We start from the raw sequence: 18,164 nt of genomic DNA on the forward strand, positions 1-18,164 counted from the left end.
GTGAGTCCCAGCTTTTAATAAATAACGTGAAATCATTTGAGATCTGTGAAGACCAAAAAGATTAATTTATTTTCAGAGTCACTTGATTACAAGCTATCCCAGTAACAAATCATCACTGTTTATTCGTATTATGAAAGTCAAAAGTTACAATAAGGGAATTGGCAGTGTAGATCCCAAAATATTTCTCATTGAATGCTATGAAACAGCTGTAGTTTAATAGGCTGATTTAAGATGGGTTTTTCAAATTTTAATAAAAACAATTAAGACAGTATCATTGTAATCAAGAAATGTCTTGCAATGTATAGATGTCTGCAAATTATCTCACACAGCATATCCAATCGTAACTGAGGTTTTTGCAAGTAAAAGACTGAACGTTCCAAATCCTTTAAAGTTTGAATTAATAGAAGACATTTAAGTCTTTTTCAATAATAGTTGCACTGGGTGAGAAAGCAGTTAGTTATCAAATTATTAGAACAAGTGATAATCAATGTGAGTTAACATTAGCAATGTAACCTAAACACCATACAAATCTTAGTGATACTTAACGTTGGGTAGAACACAGAGCATCTCAAAGAGCAGATTGGCAGCTGTCAAAGCCGTGTTACCTGAAAGATACAGACTTGTGAACGTGTTGAAATAAATTACTATATACCCTTCTCCCTAAGACTTTCCTTTTTATACTATGTTAATATTTATCAGCATCACCTCTGTTACTGGTAGCACTAAAGTGTTCTTTCTTATTTCTCAAAGTTATATATGCAAGATAGTTTTCATGACTAGTGTTATCGGGCCAACATGCTAACATCAGGGATGCCACTCACAATTATTAGTTTTAATTCACAGAACACTTGTGTGCCACGTTACCCAAATTTACGTATTCACCAAAACTGCCTGACAGTGCCTCACTCAGAGGGCAGCTCCGACAAAAAAATGCTGCGTTCCCTCCGTTCCACAATGGAATGCCAGTCACGATCATTCACTAAAATCCCAAAGTGGAGTTTGAGACTACAATGTTTTGATTTAGTGCTGACAATACAACCAAATTAATCAAGCTATCATCGACACCTACTTTTTTGTGGCAGTTGATAGTAACCCACAGTAACAACAATACAACATTTTAGCTTTATTTTCTTACCAGAAGTATCGTATATTGGTGAAACCTCAACCAAGTCACAACCGACTACTGTCATTCCCCGACAACCCCGGATGATTTCCAAAGCCTGTTAAGACAGTAATTTTTCAATTCTTTCTTATATTAAGTGTTTTTTTTGTGAACAAGCAAAATTTGCTTTTATTTAATACTGCACATTATTAACTTTTAAAAGTCTGTTCCCACAACAGTTTTGCAATTCTGTGAACCTTAGATAATTGAGTGACTAGCTTTGTGGTAGATCAGCAGATGGGAACATCTTCATGTAAGTCATATACAAGGTGAGAAATTAGGCTCATTGAGAGATTTAACATGTTAAATTCTTTCTGTAGAAAAATGGTCAGAATATCTTGAAACGTGTTTGTGCATTCTCAATTCTAATTACAGATTTACAGTTTGAAGTACCACTCAGGAATTCCATTTATAGTTAGACAAAATTCATTTATAAAATGCGTTTACTTTAACAGTCTCAAAATAAGCCATAATTTCAATCCTGTTATGTATGAAGTCAACAAAATTGTCTCTTCCTGTAGTCCTTATCTCAAACGTTTTTTTTGTTTCTCTGTTGTTTTTGCCTGTGTCTCTATTTTTCTCCCTGTCTGTTGCTGATCTTTTCACTGTTTTTCTCTATTACTTTCTCATTTTACTCAATGCCTTGGTTACCAACTGGGCATATCTCCATTATACTTCCCTCACTGTTTGCACTGATGGTCCCTGGGCTTGTTACTCTCCTTTCTTGGGGTGTCTCTGCTTCCCGCTTTCTCTCTATTTGTTATTATCTGTTTTGTATTAATTTGTTCCTGAACAGATAAACTGTGTGCTGTCTAAACCGAGGCTCTACTCATACCTCTAAAACATAGAATTTCAAAATCAGCTAATATGCTCATCTTATTTTAGCAGTTATGTGAACATAAGCAGCCAATAAGATAGTAGTAATGTCACTATTGTAGTAATACAAAAGTAAGGCAAGTGCTTTGGTGTAACAGTTAAATTCTACTAGAGGCACGGTGAGATTTAAAAATAAGTTAATAAAGTTTAGATCTAAAAGTTAGTCTTGGTAATGGAACCATGAAACTACAATTGATTGTTGCAAAAACCCATCTGGTTCACTAATATCCTTTTAGGGAAGGAAATCAGTCATCCTTACCTAGGCTAGCCTACATGTGACACCAGATCCACAATAATGTGAGTGACACTTGACTGCCCCAAAGGCAATTCAGGATTGGTAACAAATGCTGGCTTTTCCAGTTAAACCTACATTCCATGTAAGCAGAGGAAAAAAAACTCAGAACTCCCTGTGACTGTAGAATTTACAGATGCACTTGAATAAGTGAGAAAGCATAGTATTGCAGCTTCTCTCTGTTAAGTTGTGTTTCTGTATAGTGGGACACTCTTGTTCTGCTCACTTACCTGACTGGGTTGAAGACCTGCAATCTCTGGAGTTCCAGTACCAGGAGCAAAGGCGGGATCCAGGGCATCAATATCAAAACTAATGTACACAGGGCCATTCCCCATCTGCTGCCTCACCTCCTTCATAAGGGGAGTAAGGGATCGTAACCAGCAATCCTCTCCAGTAACCACCCGAAAACCCTAGAAATATTAAAAACTAAAATGAAAAGTGTTGATGAAGAAGGTTTTTGCTTGAGTAATAACAGAATCAAAATAATTTCTCTACTGACTGTTCCAATGCAAGATGAAGATCTAAGATGGAAATAGGGATTCTTAGTTCTCCACCTTCTCAATTTGGTCAGCTGCCTCTTGGGTTTTGTGTTTGTGCAAGCAATGAGAAAGCCCTCCCGTGGAAATAAACACCCCAAATTAATAGCAGAGGCATTCAATTTTACTTGTGTATTGAGCTGGAGCGGAGTCACCCCTATAACATGGTTCTTAGTTGAGAGTTCATGCTCGCACTTTGTCGATATTCTATATTCCCTGCCAATGAGGGGACAACCATTTGATGGAACGAGTGGCTGTACTTTTGCTCGCTGAGCTGGAATGCTCACTTTATGACCAATCAAACCTAAGCACATAAATAAAAAGCGGGCCATACCACCAGTGCTTCATCTGAAGGCTCATTGATGGTATTACCTAGTTTGGTGATAAACATCTGAAAACAAGCCTTCCAGTTCACTGAGCAAACCTACACCAAGAATCTCACCCTGAGCTACAAATCTTCTCAAAAAATTTGATGGAATGTTGTCAGGTGGATTGAACTCTTTTGCTTTCTGACTAAAAAGGAGGTTCACCCTCAGCTCTTCCCATTTGCATTGGGAATAGTTTTCAGATGCCTAAAATCCTGAGCTCTTGAGCACTCAGCATTCTGACATATGTCGACAGTCCTTCAGGGTCACTGGGTTAAAATCCTGGAACTCCCTTCCGAATGGCACTGTGTATTTATCTCCATCACACTTGTAGGTACACCACATCAATTGTGGAGGTTGAAGTCAGCAGCTCAGTGACAATGAGGGATAGGGAATATGACCCAGTCAGCAATGCCCACATCCCATGAGTGAATAGAAAGTTCTTCCCTTAATCTCTCTATATCTCTCTCTTTTAAGATGCTCTTTAAAACCTAAAGTTAGATCTCACGGAATACTGGGAGAACCAGCCATTTGGATACAGAACTGGCTCAAAGATAGAAGACAGAGGCTAGTTTTTCAGACTGGAGGCCTGTGACCAGTGGAGTGCCACAAGGATCGGTGCTGGGTCCTCTACGTTTTGTCCTTTACATAAATAATTTGGATGCGAACATAAGAAGTACAGTTAGTAAGTTTGCAGATGACACCAAAATTGGATGTGTAGTGAACAGTGAAGAGGGTTACCTCAGAATACAACAGGATCTGGGCCGATGAGCTGATGGAGTTTAATTCAAATAAATGCGAGGTGCTGCATTTTGAGAAAGCAAATCTTAGCAGGATGTATACACTTAATGGTAAGGTACAAGGGAGTGTTGCTGAACAAAGAGACCTTGGAGTGCAGGTGCATAGCTTCTTGAAAGTGGAGTCGCAGGTAGATGGGATAGTGAAGAAGGTGTTTGGTATGCTTTCGTTTATTGGTCAGAGCACTGAGTACAGGAGTTGGGAGGTCATGTTGCGGCTGTACAGGACATTGGTTAGGCCACTGTTGGAATATTGCGTGCAATTCTGATCTCCTTCCTATCGGAAAGATGTTGTGAAACTTGAAAGGGTTCAGAAAAGATTTACAAGGATGTTGCCAGGGTTGGAGGATTTGTGCTGTAAGGAGAGGCTGAACAGCTGGGGCTGTTTTCCCTGGAGCATTGGAGGCTGAAGGGTGACCTTATCGAGGTTTACAAAATTATAAGGGGCATGGATAGGGTAAATAGGTAAAGTCTTTTCCCTGGGGTTGGGGAGCCCAGAACTAGAGGGCATAGATTTAGGGTGAGAGGGGAAAGATATAAAAGAGATCTAAGAGGCAACTTTTTCACAGTGAGGGTAGTACGTGTACGGAATGAGCTGCTTGAGGAAGTGGTGCAGGGTGGTACAGTTGCAACATTTAAGAGGCATTTGGATGGGTATACGAATAGGAAGGGTTTGGAAGGATGTGGGCTATGCGCTGGCAGGTGGGACGAGATTGAGTTGGGATATCTGGACGGCTTGGCCGGGTTGGACTGAAGGGTCTGTTTCCATGCTGTAACATCTATATGACTATCACTTTGATCAAGCTTTTAGTTATCTGTCTTAGTAGTTTCTAAGCATGTAGCATGGAGTCTAGCTCATTTGAATACATTCCTCTGAAGTGCAATAGACTGGTTTACGATGTTAAGGATACTAGATAAGTGTACATGTCAGTAGTTACAGATCAATATTAATCTTTTCAATTATATAATTATCTGTGTTAGTGAGCCGCTTGGGTTCAATACGTATTCAGAGTTTGGTTGATCTTAGCCTGATTACAAATGGAGTGTTGCCACTAGCAAGAGACCCTCTGGCTCTGGAGTGGGAGGGATAGTTAGTCTGCATTTTCAAGAGGCTCTTGTTCATGGAGTTGGGTAAGCACAGGATGAAGTTCAGCTTTAGTCAAATAGCCTCCCAGCTTGCACTGTATAGGAACACAAAAAGACCATGGTATCTACATAAACACAACCCAGAAGTTGAAGAAAAGAGAGAAGGGACATAGGAATATCATGACTGGCAAAGTCCAGTAACCAGTCCACCCTGTCCAACCCTCCAGCTGTGGAAAGAACATTTAGAGGGGAGAACATAAAATACAACAACAAATACATCTCATTACTAAATAAGCACTACTGCAGTTAGGCAGTAGTGTGGGGTTAATAAAAAAAGAAAAGAAAACCCTCTATAATTACTAGGAGATTCAGAGTCTCCTCAGTTTAGGGATAAAAAATCTCATTACTTGTTCTTTGCTCCAAAGATAACCATCTGGTTCGTAAGTAGAACCGCGGAGCCCAATCTGTACCACACGCTTACAATCAAGCAGTCCCTCATCCACACAGCGCCTGAAGGGAGTTCCATGACAGATCTTCTCCCCTAGGACAATATCACTTGTGTCAGCGTGTGCATCAACGTGAACCAAACCTACTGGACCGTATCTGATCAAAACAAAACAACAAGGAATCATGATGAGACACAGCTTGCAACCAACTGCAGCAAAGAGCAAGGAACGAGATTTTGATGTTTTGACAAGCTTTCATTCCAGCTCCTCCTCTGCCAGTTGTTTCTTTAGTATTTACTTTCCCAAACAAATCTTCTATTCTTTGATCTGTTTCTTAATGAAAATGTCTGGAAAGTAACATTAACTTCTTAAAACGGTTCAGTGACTTGCCTAGTGAGTAGCTAAATCCAAGAATGTCTCCATTTCAATCTCAGCTCCGTGTTGAGCTAACTGAATTCAACTTGGAAAGCAGTGATCGTGATGCAATTGGCTTCAGTGCCGTAAGGTCGTATCATAAGCAAGGTTTATGATCCTCATTATTATCCATTGTTGAAAGCACATGTTGCAGGGGATCAGGTCAACTGTGATGCTCCTCCTGATAGAACATCCATTCTAGGCTCATAATAATGGCTACAAAGCAAATAGTAAAAGGCCAATAGCTATCAAAATGAGCCCTAACACAGCTAATTGGATCTGGAATTGGCTGCTTGGCAGAAAGCAGAGTATGACGGTTAGGGGATGTTTCTATAACTGGAGGCCTGTGTCCAGTGGAGTTCAACAAGGATCAGTATTGGGGGCACATGCTGCCTGTAGTATATGTAAATGATTTTGAATGTAGGAGGATTATTCAGTAGTGTGCAGATTATATGAAAGTTAGTGGTAAATAGTGAGGAGGAAAGCCTTAGATTACAGGATGATATAGACAGGCTGGTCAGATGGGTTGATCAGTGGCAAATGGAATTCAATCTGGATAAGTGTGAGGTAGGCAAGGTTGGGCAGGACAAACAAGGTAAGAGAATATGTGATAGAAGGTACGATCCTGGGAAGCACTGAGGAAAAGAGGGACTTTGATGTGCATCTCTGTTGGTCCCTTAAGGTAGTGGAAGAGGTGGATAAAGTGGTTTAAGAAATCATATGGGATACTTGTCTTTATTGGCCAAGGCATAGGGTTTAAAAGGGAGGGAGGTTATTACTGGAACTGTATGAAACAGTGTGTGCAGTTCTAGAATCTAGATTATCGGAAGGATGTGATTGCATTGGAGAGAGTGCACAGGAGATTTACCAAGACATTGTCTGACTGAAATGTCTTAGTTATGAAGAGAAATTGGACAGGCTAGGGTTGTTTTCCTTGGAGCACAAGAGACTGAGGGGAGTGAATATGATTGAGATGTATAAAATTATGAGGGGCATAGGCAGGGTAGCTAGGAAGGAACATGTCCCTTTAGTGCAGCGTTCAATTAATGGGGGGCATAGATTTAAGATAAGAGACAGAAGGCCGAGAGAGGGCGAGAGGTTTTTGTTTTTCACCCATAGGGTGATGAACATCTGGAACTCACTGCATGCAAGGGTGACAGAAGCAAAAAAGCCACATAATATTCAATAAGTATTTAGATGTGTAGTTGTGGTGCCAAGGCACACATGGCAATGGGCTAAGTGCTGGAAAATGGGATTAGAATAGTAAGTAGGTGGTTGTTTTTGACCGGTGTGGACATGATGAGCCAAAGGGTCTTTTCCTGCACTGTAGACCTCTATGACTTACAACATTCGGGAAAGGAGAGGAAGGGAGAAAATTGAAGGGCAAAATAATATTGAAAATTCAACTAAGTCTTCCCATTTTCTGTCAGAATTTGTTTTAAAATGTAGACTTTGCTAGTAATCAAATTTGGCAATAGTTTTGATTTTGATTTTGATTTGGCACACCAGCACCACGTGGAACATGTTTACAGCCTAGCCCATTCAAGTGATCAAGTGGCAGAGTTTCAGGCAATAAGACGTCCACCCTGTCCCATGATACTCTCCAGAACAGGAGCAAGACAGTTTGGATAAAGAGCCTCACACCTTTGATAGAATTCAGCAATTATTATCAAAATGTTCAATAACAACATGAAATGAGACTTACTTTTCTGCCACTGACTGCAATATGGGGTATGCTATCGTGTGATCACCACCTAGGCACAACAGACATAATTAGCAATTTGACCTGCAGTACAAAAAGATTTAAAATTCTCTTTTCCTCTTTTCTTCTAAATGTTATTCCATTGTGTCTCCTATTCCTCCCCAACAGCTGTTGACTGATGCCAATATGTAAGACCATACCCAATGTCAAAGGTATACAGCCTGTGGACATGATCTTCTTGAAAGCTTTCCTGATCATCTTGCAGCTGTCCTTCAGGTCATAAAGATTCACGTTGACGTCACCGATATCAGCCACCATCAGAGATTCGAAAGGAGCTGCCCTGGTGCCACCATTGTAGGCTCTGACCATGGCCGACTCAGCTCGGATATGTCGGGGTCCAAACCTAAATGTAAAAGCTGAAATGAAAGACTTCCTTCCCTCATTGTCATATAATGACGCTGAACAACAGAATCCCTCAGACAATGTAAAAACTTGGAACTTGATTTTGCCGACTTGATCTTTAAACCCTGAGATTATATTGCTCAGCAGTTCTTGATCACCATCAAAGACTTCCTGATAAGAATCATTCTTAAGTGCTTAAGCCTTGGAAATGATTTACATCTATCCCTCATCTGAAAAGTAGGCAGATAAGCTATATTATCAGTTGGCAATTTTGTTTTCCTTTTTAATTTGCTGTAGGACAGTATCTAAAGGCAGCTGAGAGAACTGTTGAATTCTACGAACATTTAACAGAGAAAACTAGAAGATAAGTGCAGGAGGAGGCCATTCGGCCCTTCAAGCCTGCTTCAACATTCATCATGATCATGGCTGATTGTCCAACTCAATAGCCTAATCCTGCTTTCTCCCCATAACCTTTGATCCCATTCACACAAGTGCTATATCTAGCCGCCTCTGAAATACATTCAATGTTTTGGTATCAACTATTTCCTGTGGTAATGAATTCCACAGGCTCACCACTCTATGGGTGAAGAAATGTTTCCTCATCTTCATCCTAAATGGTCCAGCCCAAATCCTCAGACTGTGACCGTGGTTCTGCACACACCCACCACCGGGAACACCCTGCATCTACCCTATCTAGTCCAGTTAGAATTTTCTTATTCTCTATGAGGCCCTCCCTCATTCGTCTGAACTCCAACGAAAAGAAGCCTAACATGGTCATTTCTGTCCTCATAGGTCAGTCAAACGTCTCTTTATGCCATTAGATAAAACTCTCCTTTGCAAATATAAGTTGTGTACTTTTTCATGAAGTGATATAAGTTGCTTTTCCCAAGCTTTAAGTTCATACCTCCCACAATAGATACAGCAACTTCACAACCTTCCAAGGGAGGTCAAAGGTGGAAGAAAAATAAATACTGCTCTCGCAAATAGGGTTGTGCTGTTCAGACAACAACATATGCACATTGTCACTATAACCTGAGTATATTTATTTCGTTTGGCATACCCACGATTAGTGACAAGGACTGATTGTTTATTTATTAATAGCTAGTGACCTACCTGGCACCGGGCCGGTTTGAGGTGCCGATGTCAAGAGGAACCCCAACAAAAGCAGCATCCAGGCCCTCTGAGGAGTCCTGCACCGGGAGGCGCATCATGGAGCAAATTCCCACCGGCCGAGCGATCTCGGTAGCGCTTGGTGGCACGTTAAACCGAGACGAGGAGGAGCTGCAGCGAGAGACAGTCTGCAAAAGCTGGACATGGCGAGAGGCTGGCCTCAGCAAAGAGGGCAAACAGCGCAGGAGAAGCCGCTCCATTCTCGACAATTCTCGGGAGGTTTTAAAAAGCACAGGCGAACTCTGCCCAGGACAAAGTTTCACAGATGAATTAGACAGTCGCACTGACGCCTCCCTCAGTACCTTGGAAGAGGGACAGCTGAAGAGAAACTATAGCAACCGGATACCATTAAGATAGATCAGTTTTGTCTCTGTAGCAACTCCACTTAGGCATCGAAGTTTATTTAAAGTGAGTTTATTTATTTTTTGGAGCAACAAACTTCCCATTGCTAATCTGAAACAAGTGACCAACCCCCAATGCACCTGCCAACATTACTCTGAAGCTTTTTGCAGCCCAGGTCTGTCTGAATTGTCTCCCTCCCGTTCTTCTTGACCCCGCGACACTCTGCCCAAGGACCCAGGAAAACAGACTTACATATAGATGAAATAATTACAAACTCGCCCTAAAACTGCTACTTTCTCCTAAATACATCTGTTTGTGTAAAGCTTAACTGAAAATATTTTTTTCTCTGTACTTACAACAATCGTTATTAACAATGTTAACTGATCATATCCCTCACTGGGTAACACCCTAGTCCAAAGGCTTTCACAGTATGACTTCAGGAATCTGTTCAGATATTTTCCAACAGGTGCCCTATTACACTTTGTCTAAAATTGCCTCTGGAACTGCAGTCCTGACACCATCTCGACTTGGAACCAGGTCAACCTTCCTTTGCTGTCATTGGGTCATACATTCTGTAAGCCCCTCCCTAAAAGCACTGTGGTGCACCAACATCTCTTGAAGTAGCCCAAGAAGGCTGCACAGGTAACACGTGCACACACACACACACACACACACACACTCTTACAGGAAGACACACCATCAGCACGTACACACACACTCACTCACCCACATAGGTACACACACCCAACAGCACGTGTACACTCACACACCCACTCGCTTCTACAGAGCAATGATTGCTAACCTCGCCAGCCATATCCCTATCTTCTAGGCCTTTTGGGTGATGCTGCCTCTCTGGGCGGTCTGAAACCTGTTGATCTTCCAGCTGAAGGAGCTGACCCCGACTGAGTGTTGCAGACTGGCACATTCCAAGGTCCAGGACTACGTGTTGAGGGACGCGCTGTAAGCTTGGGACAGCGGCCGCCAAGGCGCAGTGGGGAAAGACCACCGTTTAACATCTGCCTGCCTAAAGAAGAACAGGGGGCCCATGCAGTCAATTGGGCTCTGCTGACGTCTCAGCTCAATATATGGGCATATGATTGAAAAATGTACAGACCTGTATATAAAAATGATAAATTCTGATCTCTGTGTGTAAATGTTTACATATGTATGGCATGACCAACTGTACAGACCATCAATTATTTTATGAATAAAGTATATTTTTGAAATAAAAAAACAATTTTGGGTGCTGCTGCCGCGGATGGGCCGCCCAGCAAAGGGGGAAACAACACCTACACGACGAGGATACAGGCAACTCTTCCGACGGTGAGGACGGGCGCGAGGAGGGTTGTCACCAGAGGAAGAGACAGAGTGTCGCAGGGAAAAAGGAGGGCAGCACCACTCAAACAGGAAAAGACGATCCCTCTGTCGGGATGGGTAAAGGCCTCCCCCTACCCGGTGAGAACCAAGAGGTACCCACCGGCCCACAGCTCCAGGTAACTGGGGGCAGTGGTCCTGTGACAGCCCCGCTGTCAGATGGAGAACTGGACAGTGCGGATCCTGGGCCCCACCTGAAGACACCAGAGCGGGGAAATGGCTCCAGCGTGAAGCCGGACAGCCACCTCAGCCCTGGGAAGGTCCGGCAGTTTGCCGTCACCACAGGGATGCACACAGCTACCCCAGAGGCGCAAGACCAGCAGCAAATAGACACTGTTAACTTCGTAAACTGTTAAAACGAGGTTAAAAATTGCCAGCGTCAATGTGCGTAGCATCAAATCAGCTACGCGATGTGTTTTTACAATGGCCTTCCTGACCAATGTTAAAGCCGACGTCCTGTTTCTGCAGGAGTGTGGGATACCGCACCTCAGCAGCTACAGGAGATGGTCGAGCTTGTGGGCCCATGGGCCGTCAGTTTGGTCGGGGGGCAACGATAGCCACGCCTCCGGCCTGGGTATCCTGTTGCGAGGAGGCAACTTCACCATCTCCGAGGTTAAGGAGGTGGTGGGCGGGCGCCTCCTCGTCACCGATGTCATGTACAGGAATGCTCCCCTGAGAGTGATTAATGTGTACGCCCCAGTGGGTAAGAGTGAACGGTTGGCCATCCTGCAGCAGCTTCCACTGTTGCTGGCTACGTCCAGGCCGGTCATTCTGGCCGGAGACTTCAACTGCATCATTGATGCAGATGGACGATCCGGCGGAGGGGACAGTAAACTGGACACCACGTTCAGAGCCCTGATGGACACGGTAAAAGATGCCAAGCTGCACGACGTTTTCAGCACCCCTGCAGACGGAGCGCATCGTAGACACACCTGGTCACGGGCAGACGGGTCTATCCGCTCAAGGATAGATTACCTGTTTGTGTCCCGAACGCTCTCGGTCAGATCCACCGACATCAAGCCGGTGTTCTTCTCTGACCACTGCCTCCTGCTGGCCGACTGTCACCTACAGAATGAGCAGCGGGCTGGTAAGGGAATGTGGGAGCTGAACACAAAGCTGTTGACCCCGGGACACATTGAGGAGCTCAAGAGGGACTACGCAGGTTGGAGAACCATGAAGCCCCTCTTTGAGTCCCCAGTGGACTGGTGGAAAACAGTAAAAGGGAACATCAAGAGGTTCTTCATCCTCAAAGGTGTTCAGGAGATGACAGAGAGGCGGGGAAAACTGTCCCAGCTCCAGGAAAGTATGCAGAACCTGCTCCTGCTGCAGACGATGGGGGTCGATGTCACGGAGGACCTCCAGGAGGTGAAGGGCCAGCAAGCCTCGCTCTTTGCCTCGGAGGCCTCGAAGATAATCTTCCGGTCCAGGGTCCGCTCGGTGGAGCAGGACGAGACGTGCTCACGTTTCTTCTTCCAGAAGGTGCACAAAGAGAGCTCTGTGCTCAGCAGCCTGAAGGAAGAAGATGACTTGATAACGTCATCTCAGGCTGACGTCATGAGGATCTGTAAATTCTTTTATGCCAGTCTGTATGACGCGAAACCGACCGACAGCGCGGCCTCCCAGTCATTCCTGTCCTCTATCATGGAGGTCTTAGACAACAGAACACGCGAGAGGCCCACCAAAGACAGTGCAGTTTATCCCTTTAGTATTACATTAATGTCCAGAGAGATAGTACAATTTAATTTTTTAACATTATAGGAAGCATCGTACTCATACCTGAGTCTACTGTCATTTTCATGTCTTTGCCATGAGTGCTTTTATTTTTTTTTGTTTTTATGCACACTGATCCAGCTCCCTCCAAGCCAGCTCTCAGAGTGAACAGAACTTCTGTCATTCCTGGTTATTTATTTCTTTTTTTTACCCATGCTGTGCACATGCAGGTGTGCGACACAGTGAGAGACACAAGGTGCACGAGTCTTTATTCAGTTTCTACCACCAGGAAGATAGGAAAACACCTGGGTGGCCAGTGACAAGCAGTGCCCTTCACATCAAAGGGCAATGCTCTGTGATCAAACAGTGAATGGAAGGGCAGGGCAGGGACTAAATCAAAATAGAGTTGGAGGGGGAATAATGCACTCCACTCCCTGCGGCACCTGGGCTCTCGAGCAGTGAATCTGGACCCTGGAGGAGCGCATCAACGACCTCAATAATCGGGCTCATCGGAAAAATATTCGGTTGCTGGGTCTTCCCGAACGGGAAGAGGAAGGCCAGCTTGTGGACTTCTTGGGGCGATGGCTCCCGCAGTTATTGTAGTCAGAGCCAGGCCGGATGTGGGTGGAGTGGGCCCACTAGGTTGCTGTACGTAGGCCCAGGTCGGACCAGCAGCCCCCCCTCTCGCCTGGTTCTAATCCGATTCCAATGCTACAAAGAAAAACGAATGCATCTGGAAGTCTCCAGAGTCCTGTGAAAAGATCCTCAGGCCATGATGCACAAGGGTTCCAGAATAATGTTATTTCAGGACTTCTCTCCAGCCGTGGTCAGCAAGAGAAGGGCATTCGATGAGGCGAAGAAGCATCTGAGAGACCTAAATATTCAATACTCCATGTGTTATCCGGCAACGTTGCGCCTCAGCCATGGAGGATCCGTTTATAACTTTGGATCACTGGACAAAGTAAAAGAATTCTTGGATTCTCTTAAATAGACTGTGGGACTCGAACTATATGGATAACGTCTTTATTTTGCCCCCCCTTTGTTTACCCTTTTTTCCTTCTTCATCTCCCTTCCACACATCTTTCCCTGGGGGTGGGGGGCTTGTTCTTTACTCTTCCTTTGGTCTCCTTTTTTTTATAGTTCATGCGACTTGCTCAATTTGTGGGGGAGGGGGGGTTTGTTCTGTTTTGCCTTTTTTTTCTAACGTGGGGTTTTCCTCTTTCTTCATCTTACTTAGTTGCCTAATACTTGCTGGGATTGTAATTTTGTAACTTTATAGATTTCTATTTTGTATTGTGTTTGCTAAATGCACCCAGGTATTGGTTGGGGGTGGGGTGGGGGTCACTCATTTTTAATTCTAGTTTAATAAAACACTTGAGTTTGTTCACTCCATTCTACAATGCCTGGGCCGAGGACAGGGCCCTAGCTAGGAGAGGTTGTGGTGGGATTATTGATAGTTATGCCCCCTAGAAGCAAGGGGGAAAGTCTCCTTTCAAATATGTTTTGCATTTTTTTAAATTTTGGAGTAGTTTTTAATTGTTTAGGCTTAAATGTTTTAAAGAATTTTTGTATTTGTGAATTTTCTGTGGTCTTTATTCAAAGTCTTTCGGTGGGGTTCTTCTTCCTCGGGTGTCTTGAGCTTGCCTGGACGATCATGACTAGCCATTCGCTTAGGTGGTGCACCTGGAATGTCAAGGGGAGTAATTCACCAATCAAAAGGAAAATTATATTATCAAGTCTTAAGAAAAGAAAGGGTCGATGTAGCTCTCTTAAAGGAGACACTTAAAGCTACAATAGGGTGGATTTGATCAGGCTTTCTTTTCATCTTTCAGTTCAAAAAGTAGGGGAGTAGCCATTCTTATTCGGAAGAATCTCCCTTTCCAAATGTTAAGCCAGATAAAAGATGAGTCTGGACGTATATATTGATCAAAGTCCTAATACATGGTGAGGAATATGGAATTTTGAATCTTTATTGCCCCCTGGCCCACCTTTTTAAATTTGTAATGGAAGAGTTCTCTAAGTTGATGGCTTTTGAGGTCCACCATACAATTATAGGAGGAGATTTTAACTGTATTATGGACCCAGAGATGGATAGGATACCTAGAAGCACTGTGGGTATATCTCTGAGATCTAGACAACTGGCGGATCTGAATAAGGAGCTAGGCCTAGTAGATGTGTGGAGGTGCCTTCACCTTCAGGGTAGAGACTTTACTTTCTACTCTAACCCACACAAGTGCCATACCAGAATTGATATGATTTTTGAATTCGATACTATCTTGTAAAATAGGTAATATAGCTATTTCTGATCATGCCGCAGTAAATATGGAAGTCAAGACTAGGGATGATGGGATAGGTCCCCAACATTGGCATATGGATCCCTTCTTATCGAAAGATAGCAAATTTATAAAGTATATTTCACAGGAATTCAAAACCTTCTGTGAAATTAATTCAGGTACGGCCAGTAACCCATCGATGATGTGGGAGAACACTAAGGCATATGCGCGAGGTTTGATCATCTCATCTTCTGCGACCCGTAAAACCCAAAAGGGAGAGCAACAGCGCCTGCTCAAGGCTCGCCTGAAGGCAGCTGAGACAGCGTACGTTGACGGGCCTTCCATTACTAAGCTACAAAGCATCACAGCCCTTAGGGCAGCCTTGAATACCATACTTACACAAACAGCAAAGAGGGAAATATTATTCGCAAAGCAGAGATTATTTGAATACAGCGACAAGCCTGGCAGATATCTAGCATACCTTGCTAGAAAGAAAAAGGCCTCCCCAAGCCATTACGTCCATTAGAGAAAGTGCTGGTACCTTGTCTTGTGATCGTAAAAGGATCAATACAGCCTTTAAAAAGTTCTATTTTGAACTGTATAAATCGCAGGACTGTGAGGATAGAACTAGGAAGATGGAATCCTTCTTTAAAAATTTGGCCCTCCCAGGCTTAATCTTGGAGCAGGTGTCGATCTTGATGCTCCTGACAACCCAGGAAGTACTGGACACGGTTAGGCAGCTTCAGAGTGGCAAAGGACTTGGACCAGATGGATTCCAGGTTGAGTTCTATAAAGAATTTATAGGAGAGCTGGCCAGGCCACTCATAAATGTGTATAATTACTCACACAGTCAGGGCTGCCTCCCGCCTTCGTTGAGAGAAGCAAAAATCTCTCTCATTCTTAAAAAGGGAAAGGCCCCAGAAGATTGCTCATGATATAGACCCATAGCCTTGTTAAATGTGGATTTCAAAATTCTTTCCAAACAGTTAGCATTAAGGCTGGAGGGGGTCTTACCATACGTCATAAAAGAGGACCAGACGGGGGTTATAAGAGGTCTCAGGTCAACTAATAATATTAGAAGGGTCTTAAATATGATACAGGCCTGTCAACAGGAAACAATACCGGGTTTAGTTGTCTGCTTGGACTCAGAGAAGGCATTTGATCAGGTAGAATGGCCATATCTTTTTTATACATTGGAAAGGTTCGGTGTCGGAGAGGTATTTACTAAATGGGTTTCAGTATTATATAACAATCCCAAAGCAGCGTTGATCACCAATGGTTTAGATTCAGATAGTTTTAGTGTTGGTAGGGGCTGTTGTCAGGGATGTCCTCTTTCACCATTACTATTTATGCTAGTGATTGAACTACTGGTGGAAGCTGTACGAACTGACCCTAAAATAACGGCTCCGAGGGTTGGATTGGGCAAGATCACATTACAAAATCACTACTCTCTATGCAGATGATGTCCTCCTCTTCTTAAGTGATTCTTTGATATCCGTGCCCCACCTTACTCAAGTGGTCAATCTATTTGGTATGTTCTCAATCTATAAAATCAATTTTATGAAATCAGAGGCCATGCTGCTGGGTGGTCTTGCCAGTATATCCAATTTACCGGACAGATCTTGCTTTCCCTTTCGGTGATCACTAGAGGTTTTCTATACTTAGGTATTTTTATCATTCCAGTATTTGGTCAGCTATACAAGGCCAATTTCAGGCACTTATTAGAGAAAATAAGGCAGGACCTTCAACGCTGGGGAGATCTCCCAATATCCTGGGGGTTAGGCAGAGTGACCTTAGTTAAGATGAATATTCTACCTCGTCTTCTATATCCTATGAGAATGCTCCCCCTGATACTGCCAAGACTGGTGTTGCGTAAGCTCTACGGCTGGCTCAGCTCTTTTATTTGGAATCACAGACGGCTCCTTATCAAATTAGAAAAGCTGCAGTTTCCACAAGCAAGGGGAGGACTGGACTTGCCAGATTTCAGGAGGTACCAATTGAGCTCCTTATTATCTTATGTAGTTGAATGGGTCTCTTGTGACCCACAGTCAATCTGGTTAGATATTGAGACCTCCCAAGCAAAATGTTCCGTCATTAATCTTTTATTTATGGACAAGATGAGAGCTATTATGGACTATTGTAAAAACCCTATTGTATTAAATACAATTAAAGCCTGGAGGATAATGCGCCAAGATTAGGGTAATTTGCAAAAAAACCTCCCCTTATACCCATATAGTGGGAACATCGGGATTTCAGTCAGGATTGACAGATGCTACATTTAAAACTTGGAAGTCCAGAGGTATCTCCTGCTTGGGAGACCTGCTTGATGAGGAGGTTAAGATGCCCTTTGAGCAGTTGCAGCAGAAGTTTGGACTGCCTAACAAAGACCTCTTTCGGTATTTCCAAATACGAGAACTTTATACAAAAGAAGACTACATTGATAGTTAATCCCTACAAATTGGATAGGGAAAGGAGAGTGTTATGGCAGATGGGGTGCCCTCAGTCAGTACTCTTTATCACTCATAAAAAATAAGGTTTTGAAGGACATGGAATGATTATTTAAAACCTGGAATCAAGAATTAGGGTTGGAAATCTCTTTAGAAATGTGGGAAGAATCTGGGAAAATGCCAGAAAGATTTCTATTTGCAATAGAACTCAGGCTATTTAATTAAAGATACTCCACAGGGCTCATATGGTGCCTGAACAACTTGCAACATTCAAGGCAGGAGCATCCCCAATGTGTCCTAAATGTAAAATAGAAGTTGGCATTCTCATGCACTGTCTATGGACATGCCATAATATCCGCGGGTATTGGGATAGAGTAGTGAATGTCTTGACAGAGATCTTGGGTACAGAGATTAGATTGGATCCAGTGTCCCTACTTTTGGGCTCTTCAGATTTTCCCTCCCTGGATGTGTACGTGAGGAAATTATTTGCCATTCTCTCCTTTTGTGCAAGGAAAAATATTTTAATGAATTGGGTAGCTGAAGGCCACCCCCAAGGCTTTCGAACTGGCACAGGATAGTCATGGAATATATCCCCCTTGACTACCTCACAACTATGGTGCACCAAAAAACAGAATTATTTTATAAAACATGGCAACCCTTTTTGAACTATATTGACACAGATATTTCGGCCATACTGTCCAGGGCTTTTGTTTAGCTGTGGCAATGGTTCTGGCTGGTTCGGGGGCCCCGGGAAGGAGGAATCCCGCATT

General features: G+C 43.3%; 1 protein-coding gene across 1 annotated transcript; it reads right to left on the bottom strand.

The window, feature by feature from the left end:
* Positions 1–206: 206 nt before the first annotated feature.
* Positions 207–9,644, bottom strand: agmat (agmatine ureohydrolase (agmatinase)). Its single transcript, XM_060851850.1, has 7 exons — positions 9,192–9,644; positions 7,877–8,079; positions 7,680–7,728; positions 5,522–5,717; positions 2,561–2,740; positions 1,136–1,220; positions 207–605 (listed from the first exon to the last, which is right to left on the bottom strand). The coding sequence occupies exons 1-7, from the start codon at positions 9,446–9,448 to the stop codon at positions 532–534; spliced, it is 1,044 nt and encodes a 347-aa protein (XP_060707833.1). The 5' UTR covers positions 9,449–9,644; the 3' UTR covers positions 207–531.
* Positions 9,645–18,164: the final 8,520 nt, after the last annotated feature.

Source organism: Hemiscyllium ocellatum, chromosome 37 (assembly GCF_020745735.1).
Source record: "Hemiscyllium ocellatum isolate sHemOce1 chromosome 37, sHemOce1.pat.X.cur, whole genome shotgun sequence".
In the NCBI taxonomy this organism is placed as follows: Eukaryota; Metazoa; Chordata; class Chondrichthyes; order Orectolobiformes; family Hemiscylliidae; genus Hemiscyllium; species Hemiscyllium ocellatum.

Coding starts and splice junctions, on each gene's coding strand:
- agmat (XM_060851850.1), bottom strand. CDS start 9,448: ATGGAGCGGCTTCTCCTGCGCTGTTTGCCCTCTTTGCTGAGGCCAGCC. Junction 8,080..9,191: donor TCAAACCGGCCCGGTGCCAG/GTAGGTCACTAG, acceptor TTTTACATTTAG/GTTTGGACCCCGACATATCC. Junction 5,718..7,679: donor TTGCAGTCAGTGGCAGAAAA/GTAAGTCTCATT, acceptor TGTTTTGATCAG/ATACGGTCCAGTAGGTTTGG.